General features: G+C 41.1%; 1 protein-coding gene across 2 annotated transcripts in view; it reads right to left on the reverse strand.

Annotated features, from left to right (window-relative positions):
* Window positions 1-21,337, reverse strand: part of LOC120727563 (neurocan core protein-like) — a 47,355-nt gene that overhangs the window by 11,843 nt on the left and 14,175 nt on the right. For both annotated transcript variants that reach the window (XM_040021904.1, XM_040021905.1), the window contains exons 3-13: window positions 17,136-17,339; window positions 15,906-16,088; window positions 15,084-15,258; window positions 14,532-14,659; window positions 12,741-13,025; window positions 12,097-12,240; window positions 11,862-11,951; window positions 11,609-11,766; window positions 11,370-11,532; window positions 4,659-6,047; window positions 913-1,029 (exon numbers count right to left, since the gene is read on the reverse strand). In XM_040021904.1, coding sequence (XP_039877838.1) covers window positions 913-1,029; window positions 4,659-6,047; window positions 11,370-11,532; window positions 11,609-11,766; window positions 11,862-11,951; window positions 12,097-12,240; window positions 12,741-13,025; window positions 14,532-14,659; window positions 15,084-15,258; window positions 15,906-16,088; window positions 17,136-17,339 — 3,036 coding nt within the window. The remainder of the gene's footprint in view (window positions 1-912; window positions 1,030-4,658; window positions 6,048-11,369; window positions 11,533-11,608; window positions 11,767-11,861; window positions 11,952-12,096; window positions 12,241-12,740; window positions 13,026-14,531; window positions 14,660-15,083; window positions 15,259-15,905; window positions 16,089-17,135; window positions 17,340-21,337) is intronic.

Genomic DNA, 21,337 nt, shown 5'->3' on the forward strand with positions numbered 1-21,337 from the left:
AACACCTCGGCAGGCTCAATTCAGATCTCATCTTTTAAGCTGATATAATAAGTAGCTCAAAGTCAGGGACTGAATTACATGCTGAGAAATAAATGGTGAAACCGACACCTTCTCTGTCTTATAGTTTTATTCGCGTCACCATCAGTAGGTTTTGTAAAACATGGCAGCCGGTTGGGCCTTCTGACCTTGTTCTTTCTATCTGTAGCATCAGTGACTGCAAAGTCACAAATAACAGAGAACAGCAGCTTTCAACTCTATTTATACCTCTGCAAAGTAGATTAGCTTTGCTCTGCTTTTCGTTTCTGTCCATCAGCAGCACAGAAATCTATTCAATGAAAAGATTCATCAATCAAGTTTAAGGCACATGAAGCCATTCGGGTGGGAAACAAATCATTCATTTGTTGTGCTAATTTGAGTCAGTGAGTTCTGATATTATTAGTAGGGTGGGGTTTTTTTTTAACTCCTGGTAAAACTAAGCGGCCTTGACATGACTCCAGAACCTTAATCTTTTTCTTCAAGGGACAAGAAATCAATTCAGCTTACACAATTCAAGAGGCTGTAATGATGGAAGTCTGTTTCATTGGCAGAGATTTGTCATTTCTGTCCTGGAGCAATTTTCTTTTCTTTCCTTCACATTTTTTTTTAGCTAAAATAAAAGTTCTTTATGCAAATGCTGACTTAATTTGACCCTGAGGGACTGTAACCATCAGCCGACCCTGACAGTGTGAACTTAACCTTTGACCTCTGCCTCCCATTGGCCTTATCTCCCACAGTGATGGACAGCTTGACCTTTGACCCTTCTAAAGGGCTGTTAGAGAGCCTTACTTTGTTAAATACAAACAGACACGGGGATGACTTCATTATATCACAGTGTATGTTTGTGTGTGTTGTGCATGTGTGACCGTGACCCACCAATCTCACAGTTCTCCCCAGTGTATCCTTGTGGGCAGTAGCAGGTGTAGCCCGTTCCCTGAGGAAGGCACTTCCCTCCGTGCAGACATGGGTTTGTCATGCAGGGCTCCACCTCAGCTAAAACAGACAGACGGATGGAGGGAGGTAAAGGGAGGAAAAATGGAACCGTTAATTGGCAACATTGTAAAAGAGAATGTTTTTTGCGTTTGTAGATATCATTTATTTTTTTCAAGAAAAAGCAGGTGCATCTAATCTCGCAGGCGGTGAAAAGATTTCTGTTTTAATCCTCTTAAAATGGACGGATTAAACATAATTTCCTCAATAAAATCAATGTATGATTCTGAGAAAAGAAAAAAGAAGAAAAAAGACACGGCGCTCTAAATTTTCCATCAGCGCAGCTCAGTCATAACCAGCGGTTACAACAGATGCATATCCATTTCACACTCCGTCTCTTTTCAAAGGGATCAGAAGCCGAAGAGCCTCAACCTCGCCATCCACTCACAGCCACAGTTGTCATGGTTACCATATGGAAAGCGAGCCTGCGCTCACTCCATTGAGCATAGTGGGCAGCGTGAGAACTTGAGACATTAGCCATCCACAACAGAAATGAGGGGACCTCCCGCTGAGCGCCTCGTCCCAGCCATTCACCCCCTAAACGTGTGCGTGTGTGTGGTCCATTTCCACAATTAAAAATTTCCATATCAATTGACACACTACCACGTGTTTCTCCCCTGAGCTGCTCGTTATAGCAAGTTAAGGTCTTTGAAAACCACCACTCGTTCATCCTGGCCACAAAAGCTCGGCTGTGGGAGTCTTTGTTCTGCCAGCTCTCTCCCTGACACCGAAGGCTGCTTAGGTGGGGGTGGTGTGTGTTTGTGAGGTTGACGGTGAATGTCTTGGTGTGTGGCTTTGTGTATTTACATGGTACGATGAGTTAAAATCAATACTCTGGCTATGATTAGCCCTCAGGGTGAGATTCTTCAATAACTGATCAGAAGCACACATCCTCTGAATGATCGTAACGCTGCGAGCTAAAGGTTAAAGGACAAAAGAGCATTGAAAGCTTTCAACCACAAGGACCCGAGCGCAGAGAAAGAACTGTCAATAGCTTCAGCTCTGTGATGAATTTTGCGAGCTACTCCTCTCGCATCACGCTTTGAATTCCGCTGAAGTCAGGTGCTAAACCCAGCCATGCATTTCATTTAATGTACATCAGTGTGGGCTAACGTGCACTTGCACCCCCTGCATCAGTCAAGGTCACATCTTGACAAATATCAACTGCTGTGACAAGCAGATTTACGCCTCGTGTGTGTGTGTGTGTGTGTGTGTGTGTGTGTGTGTGTGTGTGTGTGTATGGATGTATGTGTGAAAGATAAACCTTGTGCGATTGCTCGTTCATTAAAGCGAGTGGTGCAGAAAAATCAATAGCCCGTAGTGGGAGCTGACAGAGTGGACTGCCCCTTCGCTCTGCACAGAGGCTGACAGCTCGGGTACCAACATCAACAATAAACTGGCAACAGCAAAACTGTACTCATGTAAATATGTCTACAGAGATAGGACAGTTAATCCACAGATTATGCATTGCATCTGGTAATCATAGCCAAGGGCACAGCAACAGTACGGGTTATCTTGAAAATATGATTCGTGCATAAGCACTCGCAAATAGAAAGGTGGAAACAAGACAGCTGGCTGCAATTTAAATGCCACAGAAAGATAAGAATCTGCCTAAAAAGATCCGACGTGCGTGTTTGTGCAGTGAATGTGGAGCCACATGTGTGTTTGTTCACCTCTGAGGAACAATGCGCTTTTACTAAAGGTCCTTAAAGCAAACCTGAGGCTATTTCCTCCTCTGTCTCATTGATTCAGCTGACTGATGAAGTGCTCTGTGATCCAGTCAGGAGAGCAAATAATGACCACCAGCATGAAACCCAACCACAAGGGACCGAGCCCGAGCAGAGGTGTGTACACGAGAAAGACGTGTGAAGCTGAACGCTATTATTCAGGTCCAATCTGCTGCGAGTGACTTCATCCACTCTACTGTTTGTATAGCAAAAAAATATAACTGTGTGTTTATGGCCTTCTGCCTGCATGACTCTAGGGTCTCTCACTCAATCAATCAACCCTCATACTGCGCACCAGCGGCCCAGATGGTTGCCCTCGGCTTCTTGTCAATACAGTTTACAGCTGTTTTCCATCCGCAGACTCCTCACCATGCCTGCCACAGACATGAGCAGCTTTCACATAGCAAAAATAAATCACCATAGAAATGTGTGATAGCATGATGCCCAGGGGGTTTTGAAATGCTCAGCGATAGGACGCTTTCTGTGTGTGCTCTCATTATCAAGCACAAAATAAGAAGTAAAGCAGGTGGCCAGCCAGCAGCTTCACTGCGCTGCGGACTTAATCATGAGTTGTGCATGGTGGGCTCATCTTCTGTTGCCAGGAAAAACAAACTGCATCTTTTGAATAAATAAGCCAGAGGCAAGGTCAGAGGGAAAGTAATGAAAAGGTAGTCTTGAAAGATAATTCCCTCTTTTTTTTGTAATCCAACAACTCACGTCTTACTTTTCAGTTTTCTCTGGGACAACAGCTTACACAGGCACGCCTCAGACTTTACTCCAAGGAACAGGACATGACACAGGCGTGTACTTACTTGAAGGATGAAGTCGCTTCTATATTTCTCAACGGATAGACGGTGTATTATATTGCTTTGCAAATTACCCTGAAGACAATTTAATTAGTATTGATGCATTACTTAACTTTCTTATGCTGCCCAGCCAGTTGGAGCTACCAGCAGATATAAAGCAGATATGATCTTTACTACAACAATGCAATATGAAGCATGCCATTCATGGTGATTATCGTACAAAAAATTACCTTTAACGATACTCATAGCATCATTGTTTGGATTTCCAGACAGCTGCTTTCAACACCCCATAAAAAAAGATTTCTAATGTCCACGTCTACTTTTCACGTCTTTTTAAGAAGACAGCGAGCAGCTGGTGAACATAGAATAGGATTTAGCTGCTAAAGAGCCTCATATTTACCTCAGGAGTTAGCGTAAGCCCCCAAAAAGTGTGAATGAATGCTCATAAAGACAACTCAAAGCACTAGTTTCATGGTACAGATTAGAGTAGATGATAAAGCAGGGTGAGCCTTAGGGGTGTTGGCCACCTTGTGATTGAGTTGCTACCATACGATGTTCTCAGAACCACTGCTCGATTGTTACGTCTGGTTTCAAAAAGTACACAGACAATTGGCTGATTTATGTGTTTCTTTTATATACAGACTATGGTCATGGCAGGTTTAAAGAACAGATCTTCCTGGTCCCATTTCTAAAGAGAATCTTTGAGCTTCCTAACGAGGTTTTTTATGTGGGTGGAAAAAAGACATTTGCAAACTGCCAACATCCTCAGTAATAAGTCACCGAACACAAAAAGTGCTTGTAATGGTGAGCACAAAAGGTCAAAGATGAAAGAGAACATAAACTGTGATGAACAGCTATCTCAGAAAGTTGGGTTCATCCTTTTAAAGCCTGCCTTTGTTTTCCCTTCCAGATAACTTTCATTAATATGTGTCTGTCTGACTGTTTGTGTTTTCTTTGCCCGATTTTCCTTCTTTTAATTTTAAATTACATACAAGAAAAATAGTTGTGGATTACTAACAAAAGTTACATGAGCAAGCACGAAAGGTAAAGGCAACCAAAGGCATAACAAAATATCTGAAAACAGACATAAGATGCTTACATGTTGGACTGAGCGCTGTGGTGCTGATGTTGATTCCTCCTCCTCCTCCTGTGCTGCTGCTTTCTTCCTCCATGGTGACGGGTAACAGGGCCCCTGAGCCCACAGAATGAGACCAGGCAGGCTCCTCCTCATCTGGGGGTCCCGACAGGGACAGAGGGTTATCCAGAGAGCCGTTCACCACCACCTTCTCCACTGGGACTAAGTGAAGTGGCGTTAGGGCGTCAGTGGAGCTTTCCTGATTTTTTGAATGAGGTGACGTAGCTTTGTCTCCCAATCCAACAGTTTGAGTCTCTGATGGGACGTTAGAAGGGACTGAAGGTGAAAAAGATGGGGTTTGGGGATGGAGTGGGGGTGAGGAAGGTGTTAGAGTTGGAGAGAAGGAAGAGGGGATAGATGAGGGGAGAAAATGAGACTCAGCTTCAGATTGGGATGGCTTGAAGAAAGATATGGATGGCATGGTGGATGGGGGTGCAGATGGAGATGAAGATAGTGTCTGATATGGGGCATCTGAGACTGACAGGGATGACTTTTCTGCTTCTGGTAAAGCAGGGGAGGATTTGGAAGTAGGAAAGTCACTTTCTGTACCAGATGTGGTCATGTCTATTGGCTCATGAGGTCTGTCAGTGGTGATGGTGGTGGTTGTGCTAATGTCAGCTATGGCTGCGGTTGTGTCAGCTATGGTTGTGATCATGTCAGCTGTAGTTGTGGTCGTGTCAGCTGTGGTTGCGGTCGTGTCAGCTGTAGTTGTGGTCGTGTCAGCTGTAGTTGCGGTCGTGTCAGCTGTAGTTGTGGTCGTGTCATCTATGGTTGTGGTCGTGTCAGGTGTGGTTGAGGCCGTGTCAGTTGTAGTTGTGGTTGTGGTAGTTGTGGAGTGTCCTCTCCTGTGACCTCTCTCTCTGGATCTTTCTCTGGATCTTTCTCTTGGCTTACTTGTTCCGACTGGCCGGCGTGAGACCTGTATTTCTCCTTTTGCTTCTGCCCCGGTGATTTCTCCACTCCCCTCCTCCTCTGCTTTCCCTCTCTCCTCTCCTCTCCCCTTCTCTTCTCCCCTGCTCCTATCCTCCCCTCTGTTCTTCTTCCCTCTTCCTCGTCCTCTCCCACTGGCTCTGGAGGTCACCGTCTCCCCCCTCTTGTCTCCAGGCTGAGTCGTGGTCTCGGCATCGACACGGATCCAGGCGTCTCCGCTGGAAGAGGGGATTTCAGGTGCAGGCCTGGAGGTTGTGGACGTAGGTGTCTCCGAGTTCTCCCAGCTCTTGTTGCTCTCTGTAGTCATAGATATACTGGAGGCAGCCAAAGTAGATGCCAGATGAGTGGGTGAATCTTCACTCGCTGGTGTGGTGCTCTCTCCTGGGGGACTGCTGAACCATGGCGTTCCCAAAGAAAGCAAATCTGTGCCGGGCATAAGGCAAAGAAAAAGAGAAGCAAAATAAAAGTCAGCAGTGCAATTACTCCAGACAGGGAAAGGAGTTACAAAGTGAAATTCATCTTATGGATTCTCTCAGCTTTGCCAAGGGTGATAAAACAAACACTTCTAAGCTGTGTGAGCTTTACATCAGCTGTTTTCCTCCATAACTGTAGCTGCACTCTCTACACTTCAATATTAACAACACTATCTAGCAGGAGACCGAGAGAAGCCATTTAAAAAAGAAGCCTCAATAGTGCTTGCCTCTATCTGTCAAACATTGGATGTCACATGGAAAAGTAAGAAGTATGGGTAGAATTACTCAAACTTGATGCAGTTCATTTGTCTGAGTCTAGCGTGAAGCTTCAGAATATTAAGCAGTGTTTGTGTCTTTTTGACTTTTAAATGTCAACAAGACATAATCATGAAAAGAATAAACCAAGATTTTTGTAAGGGAAAATATCTGAGCTGGTGCTGAACAATATCGAACTTGTCACGGTCTGTGGGTTTTGTTATGGGATTTTTGGGTTATATTCTGGACGTTTGCGGTTACTGATGTTATTAGGAGTCTTCTGTTTTCAGTCATTGTTTGGCTTTGGTGTCACGGTTATCTCATGTTTTGAATCTTCAGTTTTGGTTATAGTCTAATAATGTTGGTAACATTCTCCTCAGTGTTTCCTTTGCCCTCTTCCTGTCTTTTCCTTTTCCAGTTATTATTTACTTCCTGTTTTATTTTGGTAGTTTATTTGCTCCTGTGTTACTGTGTTTAGTTTTACTTCCTTTGTCTCATTGTCATTAGTTTCAGCTTTTTCTTATTACTCTCCCCTGCCCACTTCACTTGAATACCTCATGTGTATAAATAGTGTTATCTTCCCCTCAGTTCTTATTTCAGTGTCTGTTTCCTATGTGCAGTTTTCCTCCCCGTGTGTTCCTTGTCAGTAGTGATATTCTGTTTTTGTCTTTCCTATGTATGTTTGATTTGGAGGCTTTGTGGCAGCCTGAAATAAAAGTTTCCTTTTCAGTTTACTTCCACCTCCCCTCTGAGTCTTCATTTGGGTCCCATTACCTCTGCGTCATGGCAAAAATACTCAAAAAAATAAACAACTATAATTAAAATCTAAGATGAATCCACTATGGAAATTTTGGACAAATACATTTACAGTACTGTGCAAACAGGGATTTTGAACAAGAGTCTCGGGGCTTTCTTTCAAAGTTTTTCTTTGGTCATTGGCTGCTTTTTCACTTGTTTTCAGCTTTTTAACCTGTTGATCCACCTACTGTTCATTAAAGCCTCACCAGAAATGGTCTCAGTGGAAGGGTGGCAGTCAAGAAGCCGTACTTAAGGAAGGGAAACAGGGAGGAAAGGATGAGGTATGCCAAATTACACAAGAACTGGACTGGAAGCCAGTGACCACAGGCCCAATGGAGTGATGAATCTAAATTTGAGATTTCTGATATAAATCTTTGTCAATATTTACAGAAGAGGTGAGGACAGAGGTACAGCAGTGAGTGTCTGCAGCCATCTGTAAAACACGGTGTAGGCTCTGTGATGTTTTGGGGCTGCATTTCAGCCAGTGGTGTTGGGGACCTTTCAGAATTCAGAAAAGTACCATCGGATTTTGGAAAGGGTCTGATTGACAGTGACATTGACTATTGGCATGACATGGACTGGCCTCCCTAGAGCCCAGACTTGAACATTACTGAAGCAGTATAGGATTGACAGAACAGAACAAAAGGCAGATTACATCCAAAGAAGAGCTCTGAATGTCCTTCAAGAACCCTGGAGAACTATTCCTGAAGACTACTTAAAGAAATGAGTAGTCTCTTAGAAAAGAAAGCTTGTCTAAGAGAGTTCAATTGTGCAAACTATGTTTTTGTTTCTTATATATTGTATTTCCATGTATGTTTGCACACGTTTCACTAAATCATTGCACTTATTTCCCATTTTCCTAGCAAAATATATAGAAATCTAGGGTAGCTCATGACTTTTGCACATTAGTGAAAACTATGCCACGGAGTTGAAGAAATCTTCATAAAACATATTTTTTAAAAGATGCTAATAAAATATCCACCACACTACCTTTGAAGCTTTAGTCAGCTTAACATTTATGTAACACAACAGATAAAAATCAACCCACATTAAGCAAAAATAATAAACATTGCGCTGTAGTATTGTCAGTGCACTGTATATTTTACTCTGGAATCCCACAGCTCTCTTCAGTGAAGGCTGCTTGTTAACATCAAAACATCCACACATACCTGACTGCTGCATCAGGCAGCGAATGCAACGAGGCAGACTTTGGTGTGAAAGCTATACAATTCTCTGATGTGGCTAAAATAAATAATTTCTATCAATAAGATGTAAGAAACTAAGAAACAAAAATAGATTGACTTGAACTCTGAAAGTTACTGAGAGATTTAAGTGCTAAACTTTAAATGCCTGTGTCATTACCTCAAAAACAGTCGCTGTTAGCTAAAATAGACGCCGCACACACAAAGATTCAGTCAGTCCAAACAGAATCAAACTGAAAAGCTCTGCACAAAAAGCCTCAAAATTAAATCAGTAACTCCAACATAGTTTAAACACACACTGAACAGAGATGCCTGCAGTTTTAAAACCACTTTCATCCACTGTGGACACACACAGACCTGTGAACCTGCTGAACACTGACATGTTGGAAATGGAAAAAGATGACTTCCATTTCACTCCTTTTCTGTTGTCTGCTCACATTCGCAACCAAACTTGGTTCCCATGTCTAAGGTGCAAATCCCCGTTCCACTGATACACTGGTGGAGATGTGCTAATAGAGCAGCATCACACAGGAAATGGTTCAGAGTATAGTACAGCAGCACAGTGGTCACAAATACAAGCGAGTGTCTGCTTGTCTTTGTTACTCTGTAGCTAATGAAAAACCACCAAACATTAAAGAAACACTAATGAGTCACCCAATCAAGCATAGGTATAAAAACAATAATAAATTCTTATTTCTTATTTTTTTTTCAGCTGCACACTAAAGGTCTGTGTTTCTTTTTACGTTTGTGTTTATCACATCTTTTCTCTTTCCTGTTTAGACTATTTTTTCCTTTGTTTTGAATTTATACAGTGTAAGGGGTTTTTTTTCGGGGTGGGGGGGGGGGGGTGTTGTGAGTTCCAGTCTTACTTTGATGATTAGTACTCTTGTGTGTCTTTGACTTTGTCTTTGTGTCTTTGTGTCTTGTTTAACCATCAGTGAGTGAAGCAATTCATGGTTTTAACGAGCTATGTTCAGCCTCACGAAATTCTGAGTCACGAAATTAGTTCTGTTTTTACCTGGCTCTTAAGTATCAAACATAAAAACATTATGTGGGAACACGCTACCTTTTCTGGTGTGATACCCATTATCTCTGACTGGAGCTTTAAGTTTTTTCAAGCCAACTAATGCCTATGCTGAACTTGCTTGTAGCACGATGACCTGGATGACTGAGAACCTTCACAGACACCTCTCTGTTTTAGTATTTACATTTGTTGTGTTGCTTCAGTCTGCTGATTTTGCTCAGTGCCTTGTTCTACTGTCTCCAGCCTTGAATCGTTTCTGCCCTTTGCTTTTCCAGACTGACTTTTTGTTTCAACTATATCCTTGCATTTCAGAATTAAAGCTCACATTTTGTTTTTGAGCTCAGGTGTCTTGAAATTGGATCTTTACTCTGCAAACCATTACATTCAACCCATATGATACCCAGTATGTACATAACAAAAGCTGTCATGTTAAAGGTTCCCCGGAAGAGTTAGCTGAAAAGTATAATACATTTATTCGTATAATAATGTCCATATGTATAGATGTGCTACAGAGGTGCTGTTCCTGTATCATGATAATAATGTTTTCCATGATAAAACTCTCTTCTGGAACAAATGGTCTGCATGTGTAGTGTTTTCTTTAGTAACTTATAATATATAATAAATACATTATCAAGTGAGGTTTACTATTAGCCAAATTTAGGCTACTCATGCTGGTTTGCTAGTGACAGTTTTTTAAAGTATTAGCTAACTTGTTGGCTAATGATACCTGAGTGCTCAGATGGCATCATTGATCAGTTGCAATGTTGATTCATTGTTATGATGACATGTTGCCATTGCCATTTTTTTCCAAAGGAAAAACTCAGTGACAAAAATGAGAAACAATTCAGTGACCCTACTGACCGCAGAAAGTTTGAGAACCTCTGCTACAGACTGTATCCCAGTGTGAAGAAAGCCGCCGCTTAAAGCTAGAACTCGTCAGCTGTCACACTTTGTATCAATCACAGCTTGAAAGCAGTCCTGCGGGAGTGGCAGCTGAGCTACTGTATGTCAGTGTGACTTTAATTTCTCTCCAGACTTCAGAGTTTGCTTTTCTTTCAGGAGTTCTGCTCTCCTCAGTAAAGGCGTCTGCTTCCCCCCCAATGTCACTGTTTCTTAATAAACTTTGTTCCAGGAGCTTAATGCATCATCTTGTTGAGTTGCTCATCCCTAACATCACACACTGTGCGAGTTACTGAACAAATATGCTCCAAATACATGCTCATAAATATACACTGGCATTAAGCCCTGTCAGTGTTTCATAACACAGATGCTGTGGTTCTGAAGAAAAAAGGAAAAATCTAAATAAGATGTCTCCTTATGGCCTATTTCATCCTATTCCTCTTCCCATTTCTCCCACACAGACCTGAGCTCGATTTAACATCTTTTGATCAGATTTTGACAATTTTCTCACAGTTCTAAAATGTGTCTCCTAAGAAATGGCCTTCCTCCTGTCTCAGCTAGATCCCAATTTAGAATCTGAAATACTCACTTTCTCACAGTTTTGATCTGTATTTGTCTAAAAAATATATACTTTTAATGTAATAGTAAAATTCAATAGAAAATCTGATCGCAAGTTAGTCTTCTCAACAGACTCAATGAACATGTGTGCATTCAGGTCTATAATTTGAGTATTTGTGTCCTTTCTTTCTTCTCTTTTTATGTTTTTTTTTAAGTATTTGGGGGCATTTTAGCCTTTATTATGATAGGAGGACAATTGAGGGTAGACAAATAAGCTGTGAGAGAGTGCAGGGAGAAGAAACCCAACCCTGTGCAATAGACTTATGCCTTAAAGAGCCTGTAGAGCTATAGCATGTCCCCTTTGTCCTGTTATTCTTAAACTATACAGAATAATAGAAATCTCCAAGTAAGACATACATCAAGGTCTGTTTACACATTTTGAGTTCATTCAGTAATAAAAGCATTTTAATGTAGTAAATCCCACTTCACTGGCTAATCTTAATTCACTGGTTTAAAACAGGACACATCCATTCACCTGATGGTGCTGTACTGGATTCCTGTGAACCCTCGTCAACCTTTTTCGTCACAATCTTCTCTTCCTCCGACTCTCCTCTCGGTGATTGGGTTCCCTCCTCATCTTCAGTCCCCACCAGATAGTTCCACGGTTTCCAAATGGACTTGACGATTTTGGAAATAACCTAAAATTAAAGCTGATTTCAATACAAAGTCCCTGTTTCAGTGTTTAAAGTGTCCCAACAGAATCTTAAAACCAACCTTCTTCTCGGGAGGAGTTGGATGGACTGGGGGCAGGAGAAACTCCTCAGAGTCGGGTCCAGGCTCCAGTGACTCTCCCCAGTCAAAGGAGTTCTGTCCCGGGATTAACTGGAGGGTTACATATGTTGTCGAGGACTCTGAGGACCAAGGGTCTGAGGCTTGAGACAATGATGTGAATGTTCATTTGTGCTGTCTTTGCCCATCAAACCCAGTTTTCTTTCTTATGGGAGTCAATATTAGCATTTGTACTTACAGGCATCAGCACTGTGAAAGGAGTCCTCCTCTTCTAGGTCAACCAATCCCGTCCAGTTGGAAGGTGAAAGCTCGCTGTCATCTGGTGACTCTGTGCAAAGAAAAATACACTTTTAATTCTTCTATGTTACATTAATTCTCACTGTCTACATCGACTGATTGGATGAGCAAATTTTCTGGTTAACCAGATGGTTGGCGTCACTGGTTCATGTGCCTACTGCAGATAAATGTTACACCTCTGATCGTGGTGGTTTGTTGTGAAGTCACGTCGGGACTAGCTGTCCCTGTAGAGTCAGCATCGCTCGAGCCTGCGAGGTAGCTCCAGGGCTTCCACAGGGAGGTGTAGATCTGAGAGATGGAGCCTGTGTTCTTCACTTTACCTAGGAAACAGGGCAAAGAGATTTGCTGTTTGTATGACATTCACTGAAGGTTTTTGCCTCTAAAAGCTTTACAGAGTTTTAATTTTGACGATATTAGTCAGCACAAAAGCCTAAACTGACAGTTGAGCATCCAGATATTAAACTTAAGCATACCCCGTCTTTTCCCTCTCTCTCTCTCTCTTTCTCTCCCACAGCTTCTGTCAATCCAACAGTTTCTCAGATATGAATCAGAAACAAGTGTTGCCATAGCTACAACATTGGCAGTGACATTTATTGTCATTGTTCCTGCATTAATAACACTCAAGGCTTTGTTTGGGAGTGATATGTTAGTCACATCTGTGTATGTAATCATGCCTGTAGTCATTATTAATTCCTGTATGGGAAATAAAACAATATTCTATGTTACATAACCTTATCATACTATAAATTCACTGTATTGATGTTTTCTGCTGTGTTAATACTTAATTAACAAACATCATTTGACCCCTAGGCCACCATACCTCTGTAGCAGTAGGCATCATATAGTGCTGTAGTGTTGTCAGCGGTGTCATTGGGCGTGACCGTGCGGACTCCTGACTCTGTCCCTCCACAGTCAGCACGAGGCCAGGTCACTGGGTAGCGGACGCTGCCATCAGACAACCAGCCTGGGGCACAGCTGTCCAGGCCGGCCCTCCAGGCCAAGTACAGCTGCCCCACTGTGGCCAGCTGGCCCCCAAGGGACACACAGCGGTCGGAGGCAGAAGAAAGTGACAGTCTGCCTGGGACCGAGGAGTGAAACACCTCGCCTGGAGCAGGGAAACAAAAGAGACAGCAGATGGTGCCTGTCAAATTTCTAATAGGTTAAATTACTGAAATGCCACATAATGTTATATAATAGTGCTCGAGGTAAAATAACGAGGCTGGTGGTATTCTAAAGTAAAGTGCACCCTATGATTTAACAGTTTGTAGAACCACCGTTAGCAGCAATAACTCAATAACATTATCTGTACGACTTTTTCAGTCTCTAACATTATTATGGAGGAATTTCAGCCCACTCATCCATAAAATGTTGCTTCTTTTCATGGAGGTTTGCAGGCATTCATTCATGCACAGCTCTCTTGATGTCCCACCAGAGCATTTCAATGAAGTTGAGGTCTGAACTTTGACCTTTGACTGTTTTCTTAATTTCTCATTGTACTGTCACATGACCCAACTTTAGTCTAAAGTATTTTGGTATAAAGATTTCATGTTCAACTCAGTAACTGCAGGGGTCCAGGTCCTGTTTTTGAGATTTTTGTGCTAATAAGCTGCGTTTGAATTTTGTGCATTGTGGCCAAACATCTCCACTTTGGTCTTGTCTGTACAACAGACATTGTTCAAGAAGTCACGTGGTTTGTTCACAAACAAGTTGCTCAGTCTTTTTTCTAATTGTATTATCGCAAACATTTAACATGCTAACTGAGGCTTGCAGATTCTGAGACATGAGTCTTGGGTTTTTGCAGTTTCTCCGAGTGTTGCACGGTCTGACCTTGGGCTGAATTTTTGGGGACCTTCACTCCTGAGAAGATAGAGGCATTGTGATAACACACCTGAAGAAAACCTATGCGTTTATACACTTGCTCCAGATCAGTTAATCAAGTAGGTTTGATTAGCTGCACCTGTCTGTACCTTACCATTTTAATTCCCATGAAAACAGTAAGGTGCACTTAGTTTTTCACAAGACTGAATATATCTTACAGAGGAGGTGGAGGAGAAGAAAGTGGATAAGGAAGACTGGCACATGCACAGTAAAATATATATATGTGTGTGGGGTTTTTTTTGTTTAATTTTTTTTTTTTTTACTAGTTTGAGGGCAGTATTTAGTTTTTCACAGGACTCTTTGTAGACCTGTAAAATCTTTTTAAGTTTTTTGGGGGGTTTTTTAGTTTCTGCAGCACGCGTGGCTTAAAGGCCAAAATTCCTTCTGAAAGTATTGAAAATGTGAATATTGTTATATAAAAAAAAATGCAAATAATAAAAAATAGGGAGCCATGATTTTGTAGCGCATGAACTTTAATGGTGGTTTTTTTATTGTTATTTTGGATTGCTGACTTACTTTCACATGTGTACATGTGGGTTTGTTCTGTGTCTTTTCACTTGATTTGGTGAGAACAATAAGAACACTTAAAAAAAAAGTCCTGACTTATCCCTTTAATGTTGTAGCAGAATATGATGCAAACCAGCCAAAAGCTGTGAGAGCTCTTGATGCTGTTTTATATCTTCTCTTGTGTGTGTGTTTGTGTGTGCATGAATGTGAGTGTGTGTTTGTGTACCATCCAATTCTTTTGCAAAACAGTACACATCAAACAGCTCTTTTGGGTCCCTCTTCCCATAATTCCTCACTCCAGCAGAGTACTCCTTATGTCCGTAGCAGCCAAGCTCTGGAACCTGGACAGCATATCTGTGGAGACAACCATTTGGGAGTGATGTAAGTAACTTTTTGCTTTTGTTTCAAAATAATAATAACTTGGACGTTTTACTGCGTGACAAATGTGTTAGATCACATATCAAAGTGTTTCTTTTCATTAAGACTTTAAATATCAGTAAAGAATAAATTCCTATTTGCATTCTCTTTTAAAGGGTAAGGGATTAGAATAAATTAGAATAAAATTAATAGCAAAGAAACAGCAACACAGAAAAGAACACGATCTTAAAGTAGATGAAGCGGCAAAAAGAACTGAGGAATATTAATAGAGAAAGCAGATGATCCAAGAAGAGAGGAAGCAAACAGGATAGTCATTAGTTTCAGTCCTTCAAAGTGCCACAGTGTTGCAGAAAGTGCAAGCAGCGAGCAAGAGAAGAGAACTTATTGATTGTCTCCTCACCGAACAGTCTGATCATCCAACCAGCCAGCAGCACAGCTGGCGAAGTTGTCATGGTACGCTGCCCACAGCTGGGCCGGAGTGGCGATCTGAGCCGAGTTTTCCTGACAGGCTCGCTGGGCGTCACTAAACGAGAGGGCGTAACGAGCGCTGGGAGACCGGTAGTGAAACACCACACCTACACAGACAGACCCAGAGACAGGTGGCAAACTGTTTTAATTCCTTTTAATTTGACAGATATACCAACACAGTCAGAATCAATACATCGGGGGAATGTAATCAGCGAACATGTTATTAGGGGCCACAAACAGATCAAGCAAAGATACTCTAGTTTCGGCTGAAATTTCACACATGAGCACACAGAAAAAGAAAAAAAAAGAGAGAGCGAGAGAAACCGGTATTGGTATTCAGTGCAAACACTTTAATTAAATGAATAACACAATTATTCAAGCGGAAAACCAGATAACAAAAACAAAACAAGCACAGAAAGCATGACGCTACATTAATTAAAGCAGTCATTATAATATCGATAGAGTGAATCAATGTTATTAATGCTTAATTAAATAAAAAAGCAAAAAAAAAAGTGGTTTGGGGGGGATGAGGTGCTTCTGTTTTAAAAGCTGCCATTATCTGTTTTACATTAGCACAACAAGGCTTGGCTGCAATAAAACACCAAAATCAATTAAGCTGGAAGAGGAATTTTAAAGCCCTTCGATTTAATGCACTTCACCCTCTGTGCATCACTTGTGCTTAACCTATATGTTTCCTTTGGGGCCCTAAACTTTCCTCACACAGAAATCTCTCGTCGGCGGCTGCTGCACTTACCGGACACCACCAGGGGAACAGTGTCCTTCTCATAGTCGTTGCCCATGACAACCTGACAGTGGTAAGTGCCTGAGTCGTTGGTACGGAGGCTGGAGATCTCCATGGTAGCATTCAGAGGGTTGGCAGCGTATCCTGGCAGCATGATGCGACCACTGAAAGCCTTATTCACCTTGATTACATCGCCTTGGGCACAGAAAGAGAGGTTTCATCATTAAAGAGATTTTAGAGGTAGAAAATAAACTTTGCTACATGTTTGCGTATATGGATTTAAAAGCCTTTGCTACCAGCAATGGGGTGACCCACTAACACCTAACTGTCCAACAAAGTTAGAACAGTTACCCCCCTGACATGGTTTTTGGTTTTTAGTCTTTTCTCACCAGTTGTTTGAGAAAGTCACTGTTTGCTGCAGAGATCTGACATTTAGACAGATCCATGATCTTAAAGGAAGTATGTTTTGTCTTTGATTTCTCTGCTTCCTGTTTGGGATTCATGTCTCTAATTTCAGGTCCTCCACTTCCTGCCTTTGTTTATTTCCTGCCTGTATGCACCTGTGCCCCTGTTCTGCCCTGGGCAAATGTAGTCTTTGCCTCCCTCCTAGTATTTGCATACTTCTTGTTGAGCGTTGCAGCATTTAGTTAACCCCGTGAGTCTCCAAATTATAAACTGCACAACATGTTAGCAAACAGTTTCACGTTTGCATATCAAACACATACAGAACAACATTAGCATTCATTTTGTGTTATATTTCTTTCTCCACCTGATCTCTGCTTGTTTTGCTGCTGAATGCTTTATGCTATGTGCTAGCAATTTTCTACAGTGCGTTGTAAGAGCTCTTTCACTGAAAACAGCTGGCAGCTGTGCCCGATAAAATGTTAAGTTGTCTGCTGTATGGTACCCTGTGGATGGATTTAATCAGCACTGCTCAGGCAGATTTGGACATTTAGAAGTGCAGGTTTGTTTCACTTTTATTCCAGGAGCTGTTACCATCAGCTTGTTAAGATCTTTTTCCCTCTTTTCTTTTGTGGCCTTAAGATAAATTCTATAAATACTGCAGCCTGGCCAGCTGAGTCAGCTAATATCTGTGAACAACACCTCACACATACACATTTGATCTGTTGTTGATACAAAACTATTGATTAGTGTAGCTTTAAGTCTCACTGGGTATTCTGACTGAATAAAGTCAGAATACTGCTGACTCAGTGAAACAGGAACATTAGGTTGTTGTTTTACCTTTAGCAGAAAGCACAGTCTGCTCCGAAGGAGCACCTTGTCCTCCCCCTGCTAGCCTAGTACGAGTCCACAGGAGGTGAGGAGGCCCAGTGGAGGTGCTGGTCTGGAGGGTGAAGACACAAGGCAGAGTGGCTTTGCCTGCCAACATTTGTTGCACTGTAGGATGAGTGATCCTACGCATGTTCACAATGGAGGAGGTTGCACCTGGAGAGGATGAACAAGAGAACAAACATGATTATGCAATGCGTTCAAGGAAATTTAGCTTAGAAGAAATGAAAACAATGGAAAGAATATATATATCTATCTATATCTATATCGATAGATAGATAGATAGTCTTTCTGAGTTTTTATTTGAACATTATCTGCTTTTTCACTTATTTTCAGTTCAGTATACAAAGACCATGTTTATTAAGCCATTTAACATTTCCTATGACGCATTGAAGCATAAAAAGGAACCTAACTCAGGGGAGGAAACAGTCTTGTTGTTTTAAATTGTATCTTAAGATGTTTTGCTACTAGCAGCCTGTCATGAAAACACATAATTTGTTCAAATTTATTTAGCTGAATCTATGAAAAATGTCAGCCATAACAAAGCGTGGCAGAAATAAAATAGAACCAACAAAGTGGTTCACAAAGAGCTGTTTAGCTAAAACGTGGCAAATCTCAGCATTCTGTACAGTGTGTCCGAAAAATTGGGGGGAAATGAACAAGTGGAGGACAAAAGAAGTAACAGACCTAAAACTCTATCTAAAGCAGATGAATAGCACCTCAAACTCATGTCCTAGGAAAAAGTCCAGCAAAGACCTGACACAGAACCTGAGAAATGCATCTGATCCATCTACTGTTCACTGAAGGCTCATCAGAAATGGTCTCAGTGGAAGGCTGGCTGTCAAGAAGCCATTCTTAATTAAGGGAAACAAAGAGAAAAGGCTGAGGAATGCCAAATGCCATGTGCCATGTTCTGAAAAATTAGCAACAGGTCAGCAGGTCTTATGGAGTGATTTGAATTTTTGGTCACCTGCAGAGGAAGTTGGGAGAGAGGTTTTGTGGAGGGAATCCAAATTTGAACATTTTGGTATAAATCTTTGCCAACAATGAAATTAACAGAAAGCTGTCTAAGAGAATTCAGGCTGTGCTGAAGAATAAAGGTGTTCTTACCAATTATTGACTTTGATGCTCATTAGAATTGCGGAAACTCTGTTTTTGCCTCATATACTGTATTTCCATGTATGTCTGCACATGTTTCAATAAACCACTCCATCTATTTCCCATGTTCCCAGCAAAATAAAAAAGAGATGATGGTTGGCTCAAGACTTTTGCACACTACTGTACATACATGAATGATGTCTTCTGGTTGATTTTGGTCATTATATGCATAAAAGGTTGCACGTACACAGGAAGTTTAGGCTGTATTGAAATTTATAAACCAAACTGACTAACACGATATGGCATTAGTTGTTTTCAATGCCACTTTCTGTGCACAAAATATTGAGTTCTGCAGATTGATATCAGCAACTAACTCAGTCTGGTTGCCATGACATACAGGTTTAATGTAACCATGACAACACCTGTACAGATATGACTATTTCCTACAATCTTCTGACATTTTTTGCCACACTGTGCACATTGCTGTAACATCCCAGCCTTCTGTTATTGTATTATATCTATATATTTATAGAGGGTTGAACCTATGTAGATAAATTATAATGATAGCCAACACTTGCCTTGATGACTGAGCATTGTCCATCCACTATTAGTGAAGATTTTAGGATACATCTAAAGTCTCCAAAAGGACCCTCAGTTCATTCATTTATTTATTTTTGGTATATTTTTAATATAGTTTAAAAAAAAAAAATAAACTGCTGCTTACCTATTTATATTTCATTGTTTGTTCATAAGCCTTTTCTGTTCCCTCACCATTAAAATTTTCACAGTTAGTCAAGTACAATAGAAAATAATCAGGGGCATAAAAAGAGCACATGTATGAAAAAGAAAAAAAACTGCTTTATTTGGAATAGTGCACACAGAGGAACAGAATCCCAGAAAGATATTTCTATCTGCATTTAGATTGGACGGCTTTCACAGACTGAACCCCCTGAGAGAAACTCCGCGCAAAGGACGCCCCCGCTGCCTTCCCCCCAATCAGATGTAATCACAGAATCACAAATACGAGGGAAAAGAATGAGAGCTCAAACAAGAGGCAGAGCAGGAATGAGAGAGGGATGGAGGAAAATAGTTAATCCAACAAACTGAATGGAGGAAGTGTACCTCGTAGCCTGGAGGTGATGGGAGGGGAGAAAAGAAAACCCCAGGCAAAGAGCGGGAAGTGACATGAAAGGATGCTCTCTGTCATGAACAGACCCATCTGTAGTTCCAAAAATTTATTTTTCTTCTTGGTCAATATCGTTCCAACTATTATGGACTTTAAAGCTCTAAGTGTAAAGTGTATTTTAAAAATATTTATGTTGCTGTCATTTACCACTTAAGAGTCACATGTGGGTAGGATACCAATCAGAGCACATTCCAGCTGCAGCAGATCACCAGGTACTGTAGGTCTATCTGTGCATTAAAACCACAGACAGGAGTTAATTGAACTCCTCATCTCGTTACACTGCAATGCTCCAGAGGCCTTAGGTCGTGACATCCATGTAGATGTTACATTGACAGGCACATTATTTTAGTTAAGCTGATTCTTCCATGTCAGTGGCACTCCCCAATGGCAGCAGCCTCTACTGTGGGCCAGTGAGCCACACCACACCACAGAGAAGAGCCCGAGGTCCAAGGTCAAGCAAAATCCCCACTGGACTCACTCTGTAACCTGCAGGATCTAAAGGTTCGGCTGCCAACATTTGAGAATCAACATGGGTGTTGTCAGCTGTCTTGACAGCCCTCCAGAGGTCCCATGTACATTTCCCACCAGGTCAAAGCTGATCTGTCAGCACCAGGGATGCTTTCTAAAAATAAAAAAAACTCCCACAAATACACTTAAATCTGAAGAGGGCAGTCCCAGAAATGTAACTGCTTATCCATCAATTAAAAAATGAGTGCTCAGCTTCCAAAGATTTAAATTTTAGTAATTTCAAGCAAACCCTTCATTATGTAGACAAAACAGCATAAAATCACACCTGAAATGTTGCATGCTACAAATGAAAGATTGTATTTTATGCTAATCATTTGTACAAAAACACAATCTGTCCAACAGCCTAAGCCTTTAAAGTCTGAGCCTATCACAGCAGAATCAAAGAGATTAAAGTAATGCATGCTCACTGTATTGTATTGTATTTTTTCCTCGCTCTGTTTTACTGGAATAGCTCAAATGGAAATGCCATGACCCAAAATTTAAACCTAATGTGCCCAATACACTGAGGTCAGTTGGGAAAAGTCTGAGTTTAGCGCCTTGATATTGTTCACAAATTATGTGAACTTTTCTTGGAGTATTTAATTGCCAAATATCATAAAAGTTTGTCATATTGTACTTGAATTTAGTTTCACCAGCCCCATCATCTTTCACATGTCTGCACAGTGTGAAGCTACAGGTTAACTTCAAAGATTGGAAACTGCAGGAAACAGCAAGCTGTGCTAAGTCCATGTGTAACAAAACAAAAGTTTTGTCTGTATCAACACAAAATCTTTAAAATGTGTTCAACATTAGCTGAGGGAAAGTTACATCCTGGTGTGCTTTGTTTTCAGCCTTCACACTAAGCCAAACCACGCTGTTATCTAATGCTCCAACAACATGCTTTCCCCAAAGTGTGCAACTATTCCTTTATAGAGAAATCCATCATTAGGCTGGTATATAATAATCCTGGCCTGTTCCAGTGTTATGCAAGCAGTTAAACCTTGCAGAGGTGCGTTGAGGCGATCTGTATTTAACAAAGCACTTTGCACTAGCCAAAGGTAGTTTTTTGGCATTTTCTTGTGATTTTCATCAACTCACAATGTGACCATGTGTATCTGTTACAGATCTGCTGAAATAAAACATTACTACTGAGGTGAAGTTTTTACTATAAACTCTGTACACTGTTTACAATTTTTCTTCAGTTTATACAGTTTATATAACCTTAATATAGCTCTCTCTGTTTCCCAGTTTTAAATCTTGTTTAGCCCACACTCTGTTATATGCACAAGGATGACTTTATGGTGATGAACTCAGAGATGATAAAATATTATCTGCTCCCTTCAATTCTGAAAGACATCACAGG

The sequence above is a fragment of the Simochromis diagramma genome, unplaced genomic scaffold (assembly GCF_900408965.1).
Source record: "Simochromis diagramma unplaced genomic scaffold, fSimDia1.1 OVJJ01000205.1, whole genome shotgun sequence".
Lineage (NCBI taxonomy): Eukaryota > Metazoa > Chordata > Actinopteri > Cichliformes > Cichlidae > Simochromis > Simochromis diagramma.